This window comes from Dermochelys coriacea, chromosome 2, assembly GCF_009764565.3.
Source record: "Dermochelys coriacea isolate rDerCor1 chromosome 2, rDerCor1.pri.v4, whole genome shotgun sequence".
Taxonomy (NCBI): Eukaryota; Metazoa; Chordata; order Testudines; family Dermochelyidae; genus Dermochelys; species Dermochelys coriacea.
Genome location: NC_050069.1, coordinates 42,835,898 through 42,855,705, shown reverse-complemented (window position 1 = coordinate 42,855,705; position 19,808 = coordinate 42,835,898). Strand labels below are relative to the sequence as shown.

At 46.6% G+C, this 19,808-nt stretch overlaps 1 protein-coding gene across 1 annotated transcript; it reads right to left on the bottom strand.

Annotated features, from left to right (window-relative positions):
- Positions 1 to 3,110: 3,110 nt before the first annotated feature.
- Positions 3,111 to 19,141, bottom strand: GDF6 (growth differentiation factor 6). The gene is made up of 2 exons (XM_038391215.2): positions 18,701 to 19,141; positions 3,111 to 6,386 (listed from the first exon to the last, which is right to left on the bottom strand). The coding sequence occupies exons 1-2, from the start codon at positions 19,050 to 19,052 to the stop codon at positions 5,497 to 5,499; spliced, it is 1,242 nt and encodes a 413-aa protein (XP_038247143.1). The 5' UTR covers positions 19,053 to 19,141; the 3' UTR covers positions 3,111 to 5,496.
- Between the last annotated feature and the right edge of the window lie 667 nt (positions 19,142 to 19,808).

The following is a 19,808-nucleotide window of genomic DNA, read 5'->3' as shown; positions in this document are numbered from 1 at the left end:
AAACCACAATCATTCCTCTCCCTTCTTTTGTTTTAGTATTTTTTCTACAAGACTAAACATACTGAAGTTCCTCAGAGACAAAAAATGATGGATTCTTAATTAACTGCTCAGAGACTGGTTTTGCAGGGTGAAAATGCTCCTCAGGGTCCTTTCATGACCTAGGGTCAGAGCTCACGGAGTCTGTAGCTAGCCCAGTAAAAGTGTGGAAACAGCTTTCAGGATATCTGTCTAGGAAGCTGAGCTGGATAAAAACTCCCCAAACTGTTTTTAGATGACCTGCTTCCAGGGAATGTGTTTTCGTCATACAAGTTAAAGTACTTGGGAGAACCATTTCCAACACTCAGGCAATATTTAGGGTGAGCAGACGTCCCGATATTATCATGACTGTCCTGATATTAGGGGCTTGGTCTTACATAGGCAACTCTACCCCCACCCCTGAAAATAAAGGCTCCCCATTTTTCACTATTGCTATCTGGTCTCCCTAACAATATTGTGTGCTAAAAGAATGACATATTTTAAATGAACCTATCAAATTGATCAGGGAAGGGGCAGACCAGCTGTTCCCTCTGTCATCTGACAGAGAGGCCAAGGATGGAGGCAAGGGAGGGGGAGATGTGGTGCCACATCTCCTCCCTCATAGTAAAAGAACAATTGGAATGTATTAGTGCTTATAATTGCTTTAACATTACAAAGAAATAGGGACCACAGATATCTGGAAATACAATATTAATGAGAGACTCCTACAATAAATGAGTATATTCCACACAACATGCATAAATTATCTTCTTATGAATATACTACAGCACCAGGGCCTATGTGCAATTAAATAAATTAGACTTTATTGAAATCCAATTTTTGTTGCCTAAGTTCTGTACCATTAATTCCCAAGTATAAATGTAGGTTATTCAAACCTCTCAAACTCCTGAGGCCTCAAATGGGCTTTTAAGACACAAAATGAGAGGCATAATAATAATACAATAAAATACTAATTAATAATAATAATAAATGTGAAATTTCACACTACCTGTGGTCAATTTGATAGCCTAAATAACATTTGGCCTAGTTTTGATCTCAGTTACATCAGTGTAAAACCCAACTATTCCACTGCTTTCAATAGACTTATACCTAACTGGTATAAGCATAAGGAAGAGAAAAATTGGGCCTATTGCCTACAGGCTTAATATCTTGATTCAGCTTTTCTGATGTAAACCACTTCCAACAATAAAAATGAATTCCCAGCAGGTCTGTGTGGGAGGGAGATAAAACTGGATCTAAAATGAGAAACATCCCTTGTAAGGCAAGAAAGTGTTTTGCAAGGTTTAAGAGTGTGATCCTCCACATGTTTAAGCCTCTGTACACTTTTATTATACAAATACCTCAGGTTTAAATGCTCTGTTACATAGCTAAGAATGAAAGGAGTTTCATTTTTTACAATGCTATTATACAATCAGTGTTTGATGAGTTGTCTAACATTTGCTAGTAACTGTTTCCACAGCCTATTAGATCCTGCTCCCTCTTCTGGCCAGAAGTGTAATAAAGAAACCATTGTCTCCCTCTAACTATGCTTTTGAACATGGGGAATTGAATATAGAAAAGAAAGTCCTTTGGCAGCACTCAGAGATATACTTCCATTCAATTATTGCATTAGGCGTTAATTTTCTCTGTACTAAAGGCTTTCGGGATTCATGTTAAAGAGCCCAGAAAACATCCACCAACAATGTCTGTCCAGCTCACTGGTTAATACTTTTTTTTTAGAAGGAGGAGAGGAGGGGAGAACGAAAATTTGTCAGCCTTGCTGTATTTTTGCACCTCCCCTCTTTGCCTTCTCAATTTCACAGAAAATTAAAGGGACACTTCAGAACTAAAAAGGAAATAAGCAGAAATGCAGTTCATTGGCAATAGGGGACTTACCAAAATGTGCCCAGAACATGTCATATGAATTACGGCATCCAAAACAGATGCATAAAAAGAATGAAAAAGTGGAGGTGGAGGGGGGATTTAGAACAAGGTGATAAGGTCCCAAATAATTACTCTATTACTTCTAACCAGCCTCCACAATGTCACTTCTGAGACATTCCAACAAATGCAGCATGCATGTTTACAATTAAGTTGCACCTAAATACTTTATATAAAGGATAATACTAAAAGCAAAATCCTTCTTATAATAAAGAGGTTAAGATGATTAGCATTGAAAAGTATACTGTATTTTTTTAGTTGGAACAATAACTGTCTGTACATCTGCTATTTTGTTTGCTAGTTAGACAATAACAATTGAAAGAGAAATAACTCATCATTTAAAAACTTCTGGAATGTGCTCTTTTTGTAGACTTTCAGGTTTGCATACAATGGTCATTTCCAGTTCATGGTGTCGTATTCCTTGCTCCTTTTTGGGTACAGACACTATTATATCCATTTACGATACAGATTTTTTTTCCACTTTGCCTTCCCTCAAGCCTGTAGTAGAAGACTGATCCACAGTAAAACACTCTTAAAAGAAAACGGTAGTAATTTAGCTCAGAGCAGCAATCAAAGTTCACAAGGGAAGGAACACCTCCACCTCTTGCCATATACAACCAGTGAACTGTATTTTGAAACGAACCTCTCATATTAAGGATGCTATTTCTGAATCTAATATTAGCAGGAAACATGTTTAAACATTAAACATTAATATTCTCTTGAGATGAAAGCATATTACAGCAGGACTCTTCTATTGGGCTTCTACCCTCCTGCTGTCAATAACTATGGGCCCAATCCTGCCCAATCTTTTATTCAAGCACGTTTCCAAATGAATGCAAGTTTGCCTGAGTAAAATGTGTCGAATAGGTCCTGTGATCAGATAGAAATGCCTCCTTCCATGAAAAGAACCTTGTTTGCAAATACATTTCACAGTTTCTACAAGGTGAGAAGTTCTTTCAACTCCTGTGCATACAGATTTAAGTTTTCTTTGAAAGGAATCATGCTAAATGCACAGTGGGCTACTGCTGTTGTCTGAACACAATGTCATAATAAGAGATTGGAATTCTTCTCTTATTGAAACAGTTACTCAGTGAATAGCTCTTCATTATCTAAGAGATAACCAGGAAAAAATTTAATAAATATTTTACGCATTGCATCAAAATAAATATCATTTATAAAACATCCAGTACTTATGCTTCTCATCATAATACAGTGTATAGAAATGTGTCCAATACAGATGATATTTACAAATGTTCGTCTGAATCTTTCCATTTAATGCATTCTTCCAGTTAATTACAGTTATATAAAATCATAATGTAGCTTCTCTCATAATAATACCAACAATGTATATTAAAGGTAAAACTAAAACTCTTATGAGAATACAGAAGGGTTTCAAGTAGGAAGAATGGCTTTGAATATTATATTTTAAGTGGTGTTTATTGGAACTTAACACTACATCATTTTAGAATTGCAGCCAATGTTTGAGAGGAATTTGTTATTACTTAACCAAACAATAGAACATATAAAAGCAAGCTGACTTTTTGAAAAAAAAAGTTTAATAATACAGTAATAGTTGTAGTATCGTCCAGTAAAAGTGTACTGTAAAAATGTTCTGAATATTAATTTACCTCAGATAATTTTAGAGTTGTAAATACTTGTATTATAGTGAGGTAGACAGTAAAAAAATCTCCATTATTAACACAGAATTTAAATCTTGCAATAATATTTTAAGGAAATGATATCTTTAAGGAAGAATGAAATATTTGATTAATGCTTAACTCTGTACAACTCAAATATAAACTTTAAAAAATATTAGAAATTATAACATTTCAAGTGCATATAATGTTTTGTACATTTAAAAAAGAAATGCATGTTGTTCACCTCCATTTTGCACTTTTCAGTCTGTTTAAATAAACAAATATTTACAGCTTTAATATGAACAACAGTGCATCCAAAGCAAAATGTGCATTTTAAATTATTGCTCCTGGTCGAGTCTTTTTATTATTATTAGCGTTTTATATTATTAATTAATTAATTAATATTATTATTATTCTCATCTTTTTTCACCAGTTTGAAGCTTTGTGAAACCAGATAAGCTAACAGCACTAGAATTCCGTGGGGGAAGTCTAAACCTATAAACATACAAGTTAAAAATAAAAACAAAAAGGTTTAGGCATGCTGAGAAGTGCACTTTTCTTGGGTAAAGCCTTGTTTCAGACTAAAGGTGGGAAGGAAACAAAAATCTTTATAAATGCTTTTTCCAGCACCATATTTCCATATAATACTGTTGCAGGTTGATATGGAATTTGTTAATTGAATAGTTACATGCTGTTTCTTGAAATTTAAAGGAGCTTCCATTCCAAATCACTCCTATTTGTGTTTTCTGTAACACTTTGCTCTTTTCACAGTTTTTCATTACTAAGCCTTAAAATATAACCGAACTGGTAATTACAATCTGGAACAATGTTTTTTTTGGGGGAGGGGGCCGTAGGCTATTTCTGGCTGGTAATTTTGCAGGAATGTGAAAGAGAGAGGGCAGAAACGAAATAACCCTTCTTAGGGAAACTTCAGAGGCAGGAGTCATTCTGCTCTCTGGCTTTGATTGTTTTTATACTTGGTAAATTGCCTTTACGCTTAAAGCAGGTACAGATCATCAGATAATTCTAAGGGGAAAGTCCTTGGAACCAAAAAACTTAATTGGGGACTTTTTTTTTTTTGCCTCCTCTGATTGCTAGTTCCATTACTCTCCCCATGCCAACCCATGAAAAGAGTCGTGCCTGTTGCTTTCCCTTAATCTTAAACGGGCTCAGTTTGAACAGGTGCCTGTCGCTGCATCTTGTATACACTGGGGAGAAACATCGACGGAGAAGGCGCAGCAAAATAATCCTTCTCTCTCCAGACTTGACTCCCACAACCGGATCTGGAGAGCGCTGGTTCCCATCAGATCTGAAGAAAGCTTTTGCAAAAAAGTGTCCCCCTCTTTCCTCCCCCTCCCACTGTCCTGCCTCCACTTCCACCCAGTTCTTTGAAGGGAGGGGTAGGCTTGAATCTCCTTGTGTGCAAAGCAGGATCTGGCAGGTGGGCTACGCAGTGCCAGCTTTCTCCTGAACACTGAGCAGCCCAGCTTGTCGGGTGAGGGGTCCATCGGGCTGGCTGGGTCAGGCACGGAGAAGGCAGTTAAAGCCCACCTTCTCCTCTGTCCTGTGGAGCTTCGCCAGAGGGGAAAGGGTTGGTTGGTGGCTGGTTTCCACGCTGGTTTCCAATGTGTCGAGAGCAGGGATACAGGGGAGACAGATGCACAAACTATTCCTCACCCATTCAAGCCTATCAAGTATGCAGATCACGCCAGCCGATGCATACGGGCCTCAGATCCGTGACTGTTTTCCAGGAGCACCCAACACGTGAGAATTCCCCTCCCGTCCCGTCCAACAGGTGAAGTTTCCGGGACCTGAGACTCCACCAGCCCTCTCCTGTCCTTTGAGTTCATTTATAGCTCCAAACCGCCGCGATCTGCCCCGGGGAGACCGGCCAAGCAGCCTGCTACCTGCAACCGCAGGACTCCACCACCATGTCTTCGTACTGCTTGTACACCACGTTGTTGCCCGCGTCTATGTAGAGGATGCTGATGGGGGTCAGTTTGGTGGGCACGCAGCAGCTGGGGGGCGTGGAGCTGGGGTCCATGGAGTTCATGAGGGTCTGGATGATGGCGTGGTTGGTGGGCTCCAGGTGGGATCTGAGCGGGAAGTCGCACACCCCCTCGCAGTGGTAGGCTTCGTACTCCAGCGGGGCGATAATCCAGTCGTCCCAGCCCAGCTCCTTAAAGTTCACGTGCAGGGGCTTTTTGCTGCACCTGAGCCGGGACTTCTTGCCGTGCCTCTTGCCGTGGCGGCTGGCGAAGGCGGCCCGCCTCTTCCGCCGCGTCTTGAACTGCTGCTGGGTCTCCTGCGGCACGCGCCGCGGCGGGCCCCGCTCCTCCCGCAGCTCGGCGAACAGGCTCTTGCGCGGGGAGCGGGTGAACACCACCAGCAGGGCCTTCTCCCGCTGCGCCCGGCCCCGCCGGCCGAAGCCCAGGCTCCGCAGGTCCGCCCGCGGCGGCTGCCCCCGGCCCCCCGCGGCCCGCAGCTCCAGGCAGAGCTGCTTCCAGGGCTGCTGCTGCTGCTGCTGCTGCTGCAGCCCCTGCCACACGTCAAACACTTCCCAGCCGGCCGCGGCCGCCTCCCGCGGGTCCAGCGCCCGGGCGCCCAGGAGCCGGGGGGAGAGGCAGGGGAAGAGCTGCATGGAGGACAGGCCCGGCGGGGGCTGGGAGCGGCGATGGCCGGGGGCTTTGCGAAAGAGCCGCAGCTCCGCGCCCACCAGCTCTTCTTTGTCCGAGAGGGTCGATACATCAAACAAATACTTCTGTCTCCGGAGCGGGGCGGGCGAGAGATCGTCTGCAAGATAACACATAATTGCCGTCAGTTTCACGCCGGGGGACCTTCCCGCGGCCGCGGGGAGCCAGGGCAGGCAGCCTGGGCTCACCCCGCCTGCCCCGAAACCGCCCCAGCCCCCAGCCCGGAGAGCCAGGCGCCCTCTCCCCGGGAAGGGAGAGGGCCGGTGTCGGCCACTCTCCGCGGGGCTTCCCCTTCCATGGCTGGGGAGGAGGGAGGCAGGGTCGCTGCGGGGTTAGATGAGTCGCAGGCCCTAAGGCGTTTCCATTAGCGCGGGCCCCGGGGGTCCCTGAAGGGGAGCCCGTGGTTTAGTGGCAGGATCGGCGCACAGCGAGAATCGCCGCGCTCCGCGTCCACACTGGCTCCCGAGCCCGGGCGTGTTCTGACAGCCCGCGCTCCAGGGACATTTCCTCACCCCGTCGGCCCTGCTGTCCTCTGCGGCTACAGTCCGGCGGGGCAAGGGAAGGGAGGGCAGGGGAGGGGGCTATTTCATTCCGCTCCGAGAGAGAAACCTGGACTTCTTTTTTGACACATTTGTGTACGAAGTACAGCACGAAAAGCAAACCAGATTCCCCCGAGCTGCTTTCCAATAAAACGTTTACAACCCAGCAAATACGAAAATTCCCAAAGCCCCTGGGTCTCCCCAGAAGCTAGTAAAGTTTGTGTATATTTCAATAGTAAAAGTGTCATTGGAGCCAGCGTTCAGCAGCCCCTCGCAGCATTTCCAAGCTCAGCTTGCACCAGAGGTAGAAATGGAGACTAAAGAAATATACAATCCCTCTTATTTGTTGATTTCAGAGGTCATTGCTATTTCTAATCAGTGTATTTCACAACCTAAGGTCCAGCTGAAAAGTCTGGAAGGGGGGAGCCTGCTGAGGCGTGGGGGAACAGCCGCATGATTTATGGAAGCCAAGACCTCCAGACTTGCCAAATCGATGTAAAAATCGATACGGGTTGACACACAGGAACTCAAAAGTCACTCTCCATTGGCTGCTTTTTTCCCCAAAAATGCAGACAATAGGTACTGTGTGAAATTCAGCTGGAATCGCATTGCCTAACCGGGACACAGTGCCCAGGCAATATTTCTCGAGAAATCGCGGCTCTTTCCTAACAGAGCCTTCTCAGCAACCCTGCGCGGAGCCAGGGTGTCCTAACAAACCCATGGGAAGAGTTAGGGACGCGGTCGAAGCCCGCCTGGGTGACTGTAGCGAAGTACACTTTACCGGGTTTCCATCCCTCTAGAAAATGTTTCTGAGGAGCTTTCCGCCTTTATTCAGGGCACGGTTATGTTTCCCCGGGGGGAAGGCAAAAATCCGTTTTCTTTCCTTAGAAATGTGTATGTGAGTCATGGATAAACATAGATCGGTCCTGGAAATCAATTATACATTTCCTTGTGTGAGGAAGATAAAAGATAATGAAGACAGCAGTGAAAGGGTTAATTCGTTTAAAATAAAATAGGTGGAATGATTTTCCCAAAGCAGGTGACAAAACGATTGTATGAAGATGGATTAATCCTGGGTAAAGCACTTGGGATTCTAGCCTGCTGCCATTGAGATCAGTGGCAAATCTCCCCTTGACTTCAGTGGAAATCGGACCAGCGCCTTTTAAAAGTAAAATCACATTGAGGATTATTTCAAGCGGGTGGCCAGAGTTCTTCATAAAGAAGAACACCAGAGAATTTGGAATGAGGCCTACAAAACCTCCAAGTACCCAAGTGAGACTCCTGTAACCTAGTTGCAACCGAGGAAGGAATATTCCTTTTCTATAATGAAGATTAACTAGAACTAATTAATTCAAACTGCAATTGGGTCTTCTGAGGAGCAGCAGTAACTCAGGGATACCTAGACACAACCCCGACTGAGATACAAACCTACCTCAGTGGGAATTACACATTTATTAACAACCATAGAGCCTACAAAAACAAGGTGACAACGACAGCTGTTAAAACAATCTGTTTAAAATAAAAGTGAAATATAGCAAGTGCTGCCTAGCTTCATTATAAAAAGAAAAGGAGGACTTGTGGCACCTTAGAGACTAACAAATTTATTTGAGCATCAGCTTTCGTGAGCTACAGCTCACTTCATCGGATGCATTCAGCTGGATGCATCGGAAAGCTTATGCTCAAATAAATTTGTTAGTCTCTAAGGTGCCACAAGTCCTCCTTTTCTTTTTGCGAATACAGACTAACAGGGCTGCTACTCTGTAGCTTCATTATAATGACCTCAAAGTGCTGTTGGGATCGCTCCATTGAGAGAAGTGAGCAGGATTCGGCCTATCACTGCAACGTTTACACGTGTTTTATCAGCCCTCCAGCTGGAACAAGGCAAAATGTGTTGCGTCCGCCCGGCTTGTTCTTCAGAAACAAGTTGGGAATGGGGCCATAGTTCTTTATGGTTTCATTTGTCTCTCTATTGTTTTCCACGCTGGGCCTGATCCACACACCCCTTCCCCCCTCCCTCATTCCTAATACACCCAAATCTCCTCTGTTGACTTCGGAGGGTTGGGGGAGGTGGGGTTCTGAGTGCACAAGGACTGCAGGATGGGGTGAATAATTCAAGAAAGTGAAGCTCTCAGACAACACTCACCCTGCCAGGACTGTGTGTCAGTTTCACGAGTTTTTCCTCCACTTTATGTGCTGAGCATGGGTCTGAGGTGCGGTGTAAGTTTCAGGAAAAGATGTACAGTCCAACAGCAAGAATGTGGATGATTCAAACAATGTCCTGCTTGCTTCGTCACATTTCACTTTCACTATCCAGAGCCCTAAATTCATGCTGCAGCCAGAGCCAGGGCTACATTATTTTCCTCAGTGCAATTTGAAAACGTAGTTGATCCTTCTCCTAAATGGCTGTCTAGAAACTAAGGCGCATACAGCCAGCTCCGCGGCAGCCCCATTCCTTCATTATTCTCGTTGGGAACGGTTCTGTACACCAACATTCAGGGGGCAGGAGGGTGGGAGGGTGATCTGAGCTATGGGCTTTTGAATCGCTCTCTCCTCCTAGGGGGGGGCAGGTTAAAGGCAGCGTTGGCCGCTGACCCTGCGCTCGGTGAGCTGCCGGGAGCTGAATAGAGTGTGAGGCAGGACTAGGAAAGTAGGCGCTCCATTTATTCGCCCGTGGGCGCTCACGCCGTGCTGCCAGGTCTGCTGGGATCAGAGGGGCTGCAGATCTTCTTCCCCATGCCTGCCTGGCACACGCCAACACCTTCCCAAGCCCTGCTTAGCAGGCGACCAACCCTCCCTCCCACCTCTGCCCCTGGTCTTCGGGGCCAGGGGAAAGCTGGGTCTCTCTAGTCCTGCTTGGGGGCGGGGGTCTTGTGTTTGATCTCAAAGGAGATGCGCTCCACTTTTTCTCTTCCGGGAATTGCAACTGAAGCTCAGGAGCCCAGCCAGGTGGCACCTTTGAGCCTAGGTGCCTGGATCTGTTTGGTTCCAGATTCCTCGACCCTGGGGTCCCCAGAGTCCTCTGATCCCAGGTTTACCAGTTCTCAGAGTCCCTTCAGAGCCCTAAAATCTGGAGCCTAGCTCCCCGCTTCCCGCTCACAGCTTGTCAGCACGTGTCCCACCCCAGCAGGCTAGTGGCAGGCCGAGAACCCGGACCTGAAATAGAGGTATTCTCCCCCCACCCCCTTCCCGGGACCTGTTACCAGGCGGAGATCTAACGGAGGGTGTAGTGCTAGAAGGTGGGAGAAGGGGAAACGCAGGGGCAATCACCTGCTGCACAGAACTAACCCCTTTCTATGGGGCTGTACCTTTCAGCTGGGGGGGGGGGGTTACAGGCACATTTTTCAACTGAGCTCTGCAAAGAGAATTGTGGGGCTCGCCTGAGAGAGGTTTGAAAGGGAGGAGGGGGCCAAGTCTCCATTTTCCCACGTGAGGACAAGTGAAAGCAAAGTGTCTCAGATTTCGATCAGCAGGGCTGGACATTTAGTGGCTCCGGAATGTCGCGTGGAGATTTATGCCATCAAGGGGCAAATGTCAAGTGTACTTTTAAATGGCAGTTATACGCACTGAGCAGTAGTGGGGAGGAAAATGCGAGATCCCATGTGAGGTTTCAGATTTGAAAACGGCAACTTGAAGGTTGTAAATTGTCCGAACACTCTGTGTTTTTCCCTGCAGTTAAGGAGATCACTCAACTCTTCCAGCCACGGGACGATCTCGGATGTGTGGGTTTCAAACAAGAACAAATCTGTTGCTCCTCTAACTATATTTGAGTCTGAACTGGCTTCACGTCACATGGGACAGGCACGTCAGAAAGGAAATATACCAGGTGGGTAAGAAGATTTCAAAGGACGGCCACATCTCGGCACTACCGAGTTCCAGAAATTGTTCAGTCAAAAATCTTTCATCAATTGATAAAATTGCCAGTTCTCCTTATTCCATCAAAGGGGCCAGGGCACCGGTTATTTCAAATAGGCAGCTTTGAATCCGATCAGATAAACGTTGTTTGCTCACTCTTGTAACCTAATAATTACAGATGAAGACATAATCCTAAACCATATTGGCTTGCTCCCAGTGCAAACAGTCAAGAGGGTGGGAAAACCAGAGGAGCGAGGGAAGAGGGCGGGGTGGGGGGGGGCATAAAAATTCTAGAAATCTGAGAAAGACGGATCCATTTTTAGAATCTTTCAGTCCATTTGTTTTCCGTTTTACCGTGCAAAGAGCACAGTAACGGTGAAAACACCCCTTGCTCTCGCTCACCTTTTGTGGTAGGGTCTTACAGTGTGTATGGGCTTTGCTTATTTATTTTCCTTTAAATCAAAGACCTGGCTTGGGTGGCATCTGTGTCGTCAGACAACACATTCAATATCTGCCCCCTCTCCGCTTATTGTTAACCTATTTCCAGAGCTCAACAAATGTACTGTATTGCTAAAGCGCACAAGTGGCTGTTGGAAACACTGAATTATAGAAAATACCATACGGAAAAGTCAGCCTCCAGGTACCCTTGTGTTTGGAATTTAAATGTGCATACACCTGAGTGTTATATTATTATTTCGAATGTCCTTTTTGTTAGTTTTCTAAGTGAAGCCAAAATATTGCGGGGGGAGACGGATCTATCTGGATTTATCTGGTGGGGAAAAGAAACAGCCTGATGTAGATCCTGCCCTTTCAAGGGTGTCCCGGGAAACGAATATGCTCATCGTGTTTTGCCTTGCAGAATTTTGCGTGGGACACCTTCATGTCACCGCTTTAAACAGAAGAGTCTGTGGGAGAAATGCCAACTGAGCTGGAGCTGGAAGCGTTCCCTCCTAGGAGCCCTCGTGTTATGTACATTTCCTTTACTTTGTGGTTGTGGTGGTTTTACCATCTCTAGGGTTAAATTAATTATTTGCACGGGATGTTTCCTTTAACTCCCTGTGTTAAACGACTCCTGCTTCCCGGCTTCACTTTCTAGCAGGCAGATCTGAACTCCGAGGAAAGGCTGGGATTAATGAAGGCTACACAAAGTTTCCCTTTTCATGGCAGATCAGGTACTGGGCTTCCAGCCAATTCATTAGGGCTCAAATCTTAACTTTACATCACTACAAATTATACCAAAACCACATTCAAGAAGATTTTTCTCTTTCCCAATTCTCTTTCAAGCCATATTTAAACTCAAAGCAAAAGCACATTCGTAGTTTAAAGACCATTTAAAGACTCTCGTTCAACAATAATCTGAAAGTTAAAACATATATCCTCAGTAATCATGACAGGCTGCGTACACATTGTCTGCACAGTAACAACACTGACAGGTAGTACTTTCTAAGCATGATGTAGGCTATAGAGTAAAGAGGATACCTCTCCATGTGTGGCATTTTTCCAGTTTGAATTCCACATCTCTGAGCGCCTTGCACTGGCTTTTTATTACACTGTGTGACTAGATTTAAACGTTTCATTCGCTCACTATCAGGTAACTGGGAAAGACCAGACCGTCCTAGAATCTGTTCCTCATCCTGCCAAAAAGTGAACAAACTCAGGGTGATTATTTAGTGCATATTTTACAGTCAAAATGCCCACAGCTAGCGTGCATTTATTTTCTTGATCATTTTCTTCACTGAATCTATGCCCGAAAATACTGAATACTAAATCTTACATTTTAGCCGTCTCCCTCTGCTATGGCAGTTCTGTTCTGGGTTTATCACCAGCCTCTTCCTTGCTCTCTCTCTCTCTTTAATCCCATGAACAAACTTCAACAAAGTGACAAAACAGACAAATGTACTCTAGCCACAAATCTGAAGTTGTAGCCCTGTCAAACTGGACTGGATAATACAGTCCTTATGCAAGACAAATCCAAAGGGAGTTTCGCATGGGTGTTAATGACCTTTTATATAATACATTTAACAAGGTTAAAATCGCCCTCACTGCTTCGTAGAAGAGTAGGATGCATGCTAAAGCGAAATGGCTTCACTCTCAGAGCGAGTTAAGTGTGGTCACTCCCTATGCTAGTTTGAATGATTTTCTTAGCCTAAATATTTTAAATAGCCCCCCAAATCCTAAAATATTCCTGTCCCAAAATTATTTGTTTTACAGCTCTTGGATTATTATGAAGCTAGAGATACAGAAGAGTAGAAAAACGAGACGAGAAATGTATGTGTGGTAAAGACCAGCACTTATTTCAGCAAATTCGGGGCTAAAATATCTGCCCATTCTTTAGCCTGCCAGTTAGTAAAAGATAAAATGTCCCCCTATAGTTTGGAGACCATCTTTTAGTCATGTGGCCAGGGAACAATCGGAGTTCCCTATTGGCGAGGCTGACTAGCTCCAGAACCTATTGCTAGTTTGTTGCAAAACGCCACAGCAGGGCATGCGAGGAAACAAGCGTTTCCACATCGCCTTTTCTCTCTCTCCTTTTTTAGGATTAAGAAGTGATGACGAAAGTAATGAACGCGATGCGGCAGATCGCCTGATTAACGTCCCCTTACAACCCCACCGCTGCGGCTACTCTTGCTCTTAGTTCGCCAGTGGCAAACAAATACGTTGCATTCCGAATCTAGTCTGAGCGTGGCATGAGGAGACTCGGAATTCTAAAGGGCTCCTATACGTGTAAACTGTCTAAGAGGCAGGCAGGCGTGTGTAGATGGTGAGATTTCGTTCTCGAGCTCCCTGATCAGTTCATATTTCATCGCAGGATCCTATGGCATTTTGCTGTGACCCTAGTTTTGCACAACATTATGGGGAAGGGGACAAGAAAAAGATGGGAGCTTTCTAAACAGCAATAACAATTCTGAAAACAAAGAGCTCGATCCTACAGTTCTTACCCGGGCAAATCTGTCCCGTAGGAAACAAGGGAAGGGTGGGGGGGGGGGGGGAGCGGTAAAGATTGTGGGATCGGGTCCAAAATAAGCATTTGGAATTACTTTAGGTATCTGGACTCCTTGATTTTCAGTTTGCAGCGGCTGATTACTGCACACTGCATAGGGCTTTAAAGAGACTCTGTGTACAGCATTTAAGATGTACCCGTGCCTTTTTATGAGGTAGCGACTTAAATCAACAGAATGAGGTGGTAAACGGTTTTGTTTGTTGTTCCCGATGAAATGGATGGCTAATGGAGGATTTATAGATCCGAATGCAAGTTGGTTGTTTTGCTGTACCTAAATTAAAAACTCCTATCCAGTAAGAGTAGATGGAGTGATCTTTACAGATACAGCTGTATTGCTGCTGCAAAAGACCGGTGTCTTATTTTAAAAAGGCACGACAAACAAGGGAGTGTTCCGTGGCAATTGCTTTGCGACTATTTTATAACTTTTCTGTACCCTCCCACTTCTTCCCTCCCAGCTACCGTCCCAACAGCTCCCAGCTCAGTTCCCAGGACGGACAGAGGAAAAACCACATCGCTCAAAGAAAATGTGACAAGAGGAATTGTGGCTGCCCCCACTTCATCCACGGGAACAGAAAAGCCTCCCCCACCTTCTAGCCCCAAATCTAGTCCCTTTCTCTTGCTCGTGCCTAGTTGCAAGATCTCTTTCGAGACCTTTCTGTCCCTTGTGGTTAACAAAGAGACAAGATGTCCCCCACCCCAGTGGTGGAGGGTACTGCAAGCACACCGCCTTCCAAACTTTCTACCATCGCCAGTCCCTCGACTCTTTCCAAGGCACTTTCCAGGGAAATAAAGCGCAGATTGAAACCTTCTGCAGGCTCCCTCACTTTGGCCGTCTGGTCTGCATTAGTGTTTTTATAAGGGGCTCAAACAAATCGAATACAAGGTCACCAAATAATTAACAGTTGTGAATTCCCTCCTTCCCCATTAAAATACTTCCCTGCTTATATTTCATTTTCCTTTTGCCAACGACAACATTGCCTGGGCAAAGGCTCTACACTGATCACACTGCATTGCAGCCCTAGGTCCACCCAGAAACCCGCTGTTTTGCATAAACATGCTGCACAAAATGAACTTCAAGTGGGATTTACATTCCTTTTCTTCTGCCACAGGAACAGCCGGGACATTTTCAGATTTTGCACGTGGATTTCCCTCCCCTCGCCCCACAATATAAAAGGGAAACAACACAAAATTACAATCAGATTCCTGTAAACTTCTTAATGAACTATCTTGCACGTGTAACACAAACTGGGGGGAAGGAGACGGTCTGCATCTCTTTCAAATCCGGCAATAATATTCAGATCTTACTGTGTTTGTTGCGGAAAAACTCCTCCAATGTAATAAGGATTCTCTCTTGTTTGGAACCGACCTAGAAACTTTGCATCCAAAAGGGAAATCTGACATTAACCTATGGGCCAATTGCCTGCCCCCTCCCCCTCCACCCCCTCGTTATTGCTTGGAAAGAAGCTCTCCCTGACACTGCCTCTGTGTATGAACCATTCTGCATTTCTTCCTCTTTGCCAGTTTCCTTGTTGATTTCTCTCTCGCGCAGCTCCCTCCTTCTCTTATTTTTCTCCTGCCGAGTGAGTCCTTGAGTTCCTAATTGTCCTGCTTTACCATGGCGCTCCAATGCTGGGGGTCCTGAGGCCAGAGAGCACCATCTGCGTTTTAATGAGTTACTTCATGTGCCAACAGTAATTTTCCTACATTCAGCTAGGTCCTGTCTGATCTTGCGACCATAACAAGCGGGGTGGGGTGGCAAAATAAGGCGGGGGGGATCACAACCTATTCCTCCCTTTCTGAATTATTTTTAACGCTTGAGAATAACACAGGCTAGCGCGGCTTCTTCCCCTATCCAACTGCCCCGAAAGGGATCTCATTAGTTTAGGGGAAGGAAGAAAGCAACGCCAGGAGGGATATTTGGAGCTTCGATTTAACTGCTCTCCCCTTCTTCACTCGTTACTGAGAAGATACTGGTGCACTATTTTGGGTGTGCAATGGACAAATCAGAGGCTATGTTCTTTGGCTGCAATTCCATGCATTCACCCAACGACACTTAAAAAAAAAAAAAAGAGTAATTGCAGATCATCCAATAAGAAAGTCTTTTACCCCTGTTAACTATTCTTGATATTCTCCTCCCAGACAACAGGTTTGGGAACCGAATTTCTTTATGTGCCCAAAGGATTCTTTGCACTCCGCCCCAATTGTTATCCTTATGAACCCCTGCAATTAACAAGGTTATGTGGGCAGACAAGGTATGGCTACCACTGTCTCCTCCAGAATTCCTAGTTAGGTAAATAGCAGCCTATCTAACTGGGTCAATCGAGGGGCTATATTGTCTGTAAATGAATTGACAGAACTGTTTCTGAGCAGGAACTGTTCAGCAGCCGTACAACTCCAGCTCGGCAATTAACTGGGCGAGGAGCCCACAGGGAGGTGGGCAGTAAAAAAGCTACCACTTCAGAGGAACGGAAGTTCTCTTGAAGTTTTTGGTGATGTGCCATTGGCTGGTCCACTTCATTATGGGAGACTAGACAATATTTGATATGTTATGACATGAACACTCAATTAGATCACTGAGTTGAAATACTCCAATCAGCGGCTTGATGCTAAGCAACCCATAGAAGGTCCAGCACAAGGTCACAGCCTGTGACACATCAAATCAAAATCAACGGGGGAAAGTGAGGCTTTTCCTTCATCAAACCGGGACCTCTGTTCGCAAATCACTTCCCCACAGAGTAGTATCCTCCATGTAGCAAGATGAGCTAAATTTGTTAAATTAACTGTCTTTCCTCTGGTGATCAAGAATAAGATGATCTTGAAAGTGGTGTTTTTATGCGGCTTGCAGGGCTTTTCCTCTGCAAACAAGTTGGCAGTACCGAGTGGGGTAATTGTTATGGCGGGGAAAGAAATCTTAATTTCAGAAAGCAACTTAAAAAAAGAGACACAACCGGGAAACAAAACTAGTTCTCGGTTTCTGTATTCCTAGAAACCCTATCCGTGACCTGCGGGAGTTTCTGACACGCACACACACCGAGAGGGAGTAGTTACAAAACAAGCAAGCAACAAAAAGCACTACGCCTTCCCTGGCGTTTTACTCCGCGTCTACAATCGTTCAAAGCTCATCCCACGCATCCTATTCCTCAAAGCGGTTTCAGAGTCAGCAAATGACTTCGGACGAGCGACGCTTTTCAAATTAACTCCACCGGGGCCAAATATAACGGGCATAAAAGGAGAAAATGTAGAGCTTGAAAACACATTTGCCATTAACTCTCCTCACACTTTTCTTCCTTGACCATACGAAAACAAACTGCCTCGAACATTACGGCCTATTGTCCCAGGACCTCTTGACTGTCTGGACCCCTGGCTCAAGAGTAGCGTGTGAAGCAAGGCGCTTGGACTCGGAGGAACAGCTCAGGTAGGAGATAAAGGATGTCCCTCCGCAGATCAGACAAGAAGAGCCTTGGAGTCAAACAAGTCTCAGCTGCTTTTTGGTTTTGATTGAAGCTGGGGACTAAATAACCAGCTCATATAACTACAAAGGAGCCATGTGGCTTTTCAAAGATGAGCTTTGTCCGAAAAATCATCAAATATAGGAAGGCAATTTGCTTTTCAGGGCTTTCAACAGCTAATGAACCCCCTGACCCAGCCGAAAGAGCAGCTTGCTCTTTCTATAGGTTCAGAGCTGCAGGCAGGTTGTAATAAGCAGGTTGGCTGGGGGGGGGGGTGTCCTAAATAGTTAGGGGGGAAGGGAATGAAATTTACAACCCTCCTTAAGAACTAGTTAATTCATCTGTCGTTAATAGCTCACAAGCCAAGGTAACAAAATGTTTTTACACTCTCTGTTCCAGTCTCAAAGGATCCTCAATTTCACCTTCCCCAGTATAAGAGCTGGCAAAGAATCAGTGGGAGAGGCAGTTCAACAACCTTTAAATGCGAAAAGGGCTGAAGATCTGGGATGGATATTCCCCCCCCCCCCGGCACACAGGTGTAGGGGGAGGAGAGGGTGAGATAAGTGATCGAGAACAAGGCGGTCTCAGGCTGCCCATATGGATCGCTACGGTTCTATCGGCATTTGTCACGTTAACCTGGCGCGGTGAACGAGGTTTACAACACCGGGAGAGCATAGCTGATGCCCGGGCAAAACAAAACACAAAGCAAAAAAGAGCGAGGAGGTGCAGATTCTGCATCCATTGAAATCCACGAGGGTTTCCCCCGCGGACTTTAATGGAAGCAGGATCGGGCCCAAAGAAAAGCAGGAGCAAATCAAAGCACCTTTCAATCCTGAGCTGGCTTCCCGCAAAGAGTTTTGCGCCTATCAGCGAACGCTCTGCTATAAGACTTTCCTGGACTTGAAGGGCAGCTTCCATGAACTAGCCGGCACTTCTAAAGAAGAGCCCAGTTAAAAGCTGCTTCCTACTCTGAGTGATTTCAGACGGAGCTGGGCTTGTTGCAGGCAATCTTGATAAAAGCAACCCTGATAAACTAGAGCAGCTTTAGGCAGTAAAGATTTGCCTTCGGTCGGTTTGAACTTTCTATTTGCCTTACCGTTGAAGCGATAAGAGTGATCCTTTCTTTGCAAGAAGGACATAAAAAGAAGAGCAGTTTTTAAGATTGCGTTTACACTCAAGAGCGCTTGCATCTTTTTAAAATATCTCTTGCGAATTCAGGAGCGATCGTGCATGCCTCACTCATGTAAACCCGCGGTCACTGCAATCCGGATGGAGTCGCTAATCTTTTTGCTACTACAAAAAAAAAAAAATCCACTATTTAGTATAAGATCCACCTTCCCGATCTTTCGCTCCTTTTTACAGAAAAATCCAAATCAAATATTCTCCAGAGATCGGCGGCAGAGAAACGCAGCCTGGCAACTAAATGATCTACAAACGCGTGGCTGTATTAAGAGCGCTCTGAAGGGCTTACTCGGGATTTGGGCTCAAGGCGCAGGCTCCCTTCTACGCACACGGGTACCCGCCGGCGGCAGCAGTTTCGGGTGGGCAGAGGGATGCGGCTCTTTGAACTTACCTCGTCCCCTGTCTACAAAACTAGTGATAGTATTGGCGGATTTCGAGGACTGAAAAAAGCTGGCATTGATCCCCAGTTTCTCCGCTATGGAGTAGGTCCTGTACAGAGACAGCATGTACTCGTGGGGCTCCGCTCGCCGCTGCGCTTTGCCCCCCGGCTGCGCCTCCTGCGGCAGCCGCGGCTGGTGGCTGGCCAGGGCGGGGATGCCTCTGGGGGACCTGGCCACCTTCGCCTCTCGGCGGCTCCTCGGGCCCTTGGTGGAGGAGCCGATGGAAGCCAGCTGGAAACCGGGTAAATCCCACAGGAAGCCGATGAGGAACACGGCGGAGAGCAGGGCCCGGGCTGCGTTCATAGCGAGCGGCTCCCCGGAGCAGAGCGCACGGAAAGCCCCGGCCGGCGTGGGATCGAGCGAGGGCGAAGTGCAGCCCGAGCTCCAGCTGCCGGGGGGAGTGCGAGCGGGCAGAGCCGAGCGGGGACTGTACCAGCCCCGGCCCCGGCCGCGGCCCCGCCTCCCTCTCCCCAGCGACACGCCCCTTGCAGCTGTGGGACGCCGCTCTGGGGGGGCGGGGCCGCTGCCCGCCCGGGGGCGTGGCGGTGCGGGTGAGGGAGGGGCCGTCCGGGGGCAGGCCCCGCCCCCCCAGCCGCTGGCCAGTGGAGCGAAGGTGGCCGGGTCCCCCGGAGGCATCCCCGCCCTGGCCAGGGGTGGGGCACAGAGCTGGGCCTACGGAGAGGCACAGCCCGTGGCGCCCCCGGAGTGCGGGAAGGGCTGGGAGCAGCCGCACGGCTGCTAGCTTATGCCTTGTAATCGAGTAAGGCCGGCGTCTCGGCTGGTCTGTTTGGGTTCCTTTGGGGCGCCCATCACCCGGGTATCTGAGCCTGAGACCAGGGCGGTGGGAGCTTAGGAGGGAAGAGTAAGCGGCAGCGCCTTCTGCTGAAGGGAGAGTGCAGGGATCAAACTGGAAACACGCCCCACGCTGGTACGAGGGTTGCCAACCCTCCAGGCTTGTCCTGGACTTAATTAAAGATTATGTCCTGTGACGAAACCTCCAGGAATACGTCCAACCACAACTGGCCACCCCAACTGGTACCCTCCCTGGCTGTGCCCCCA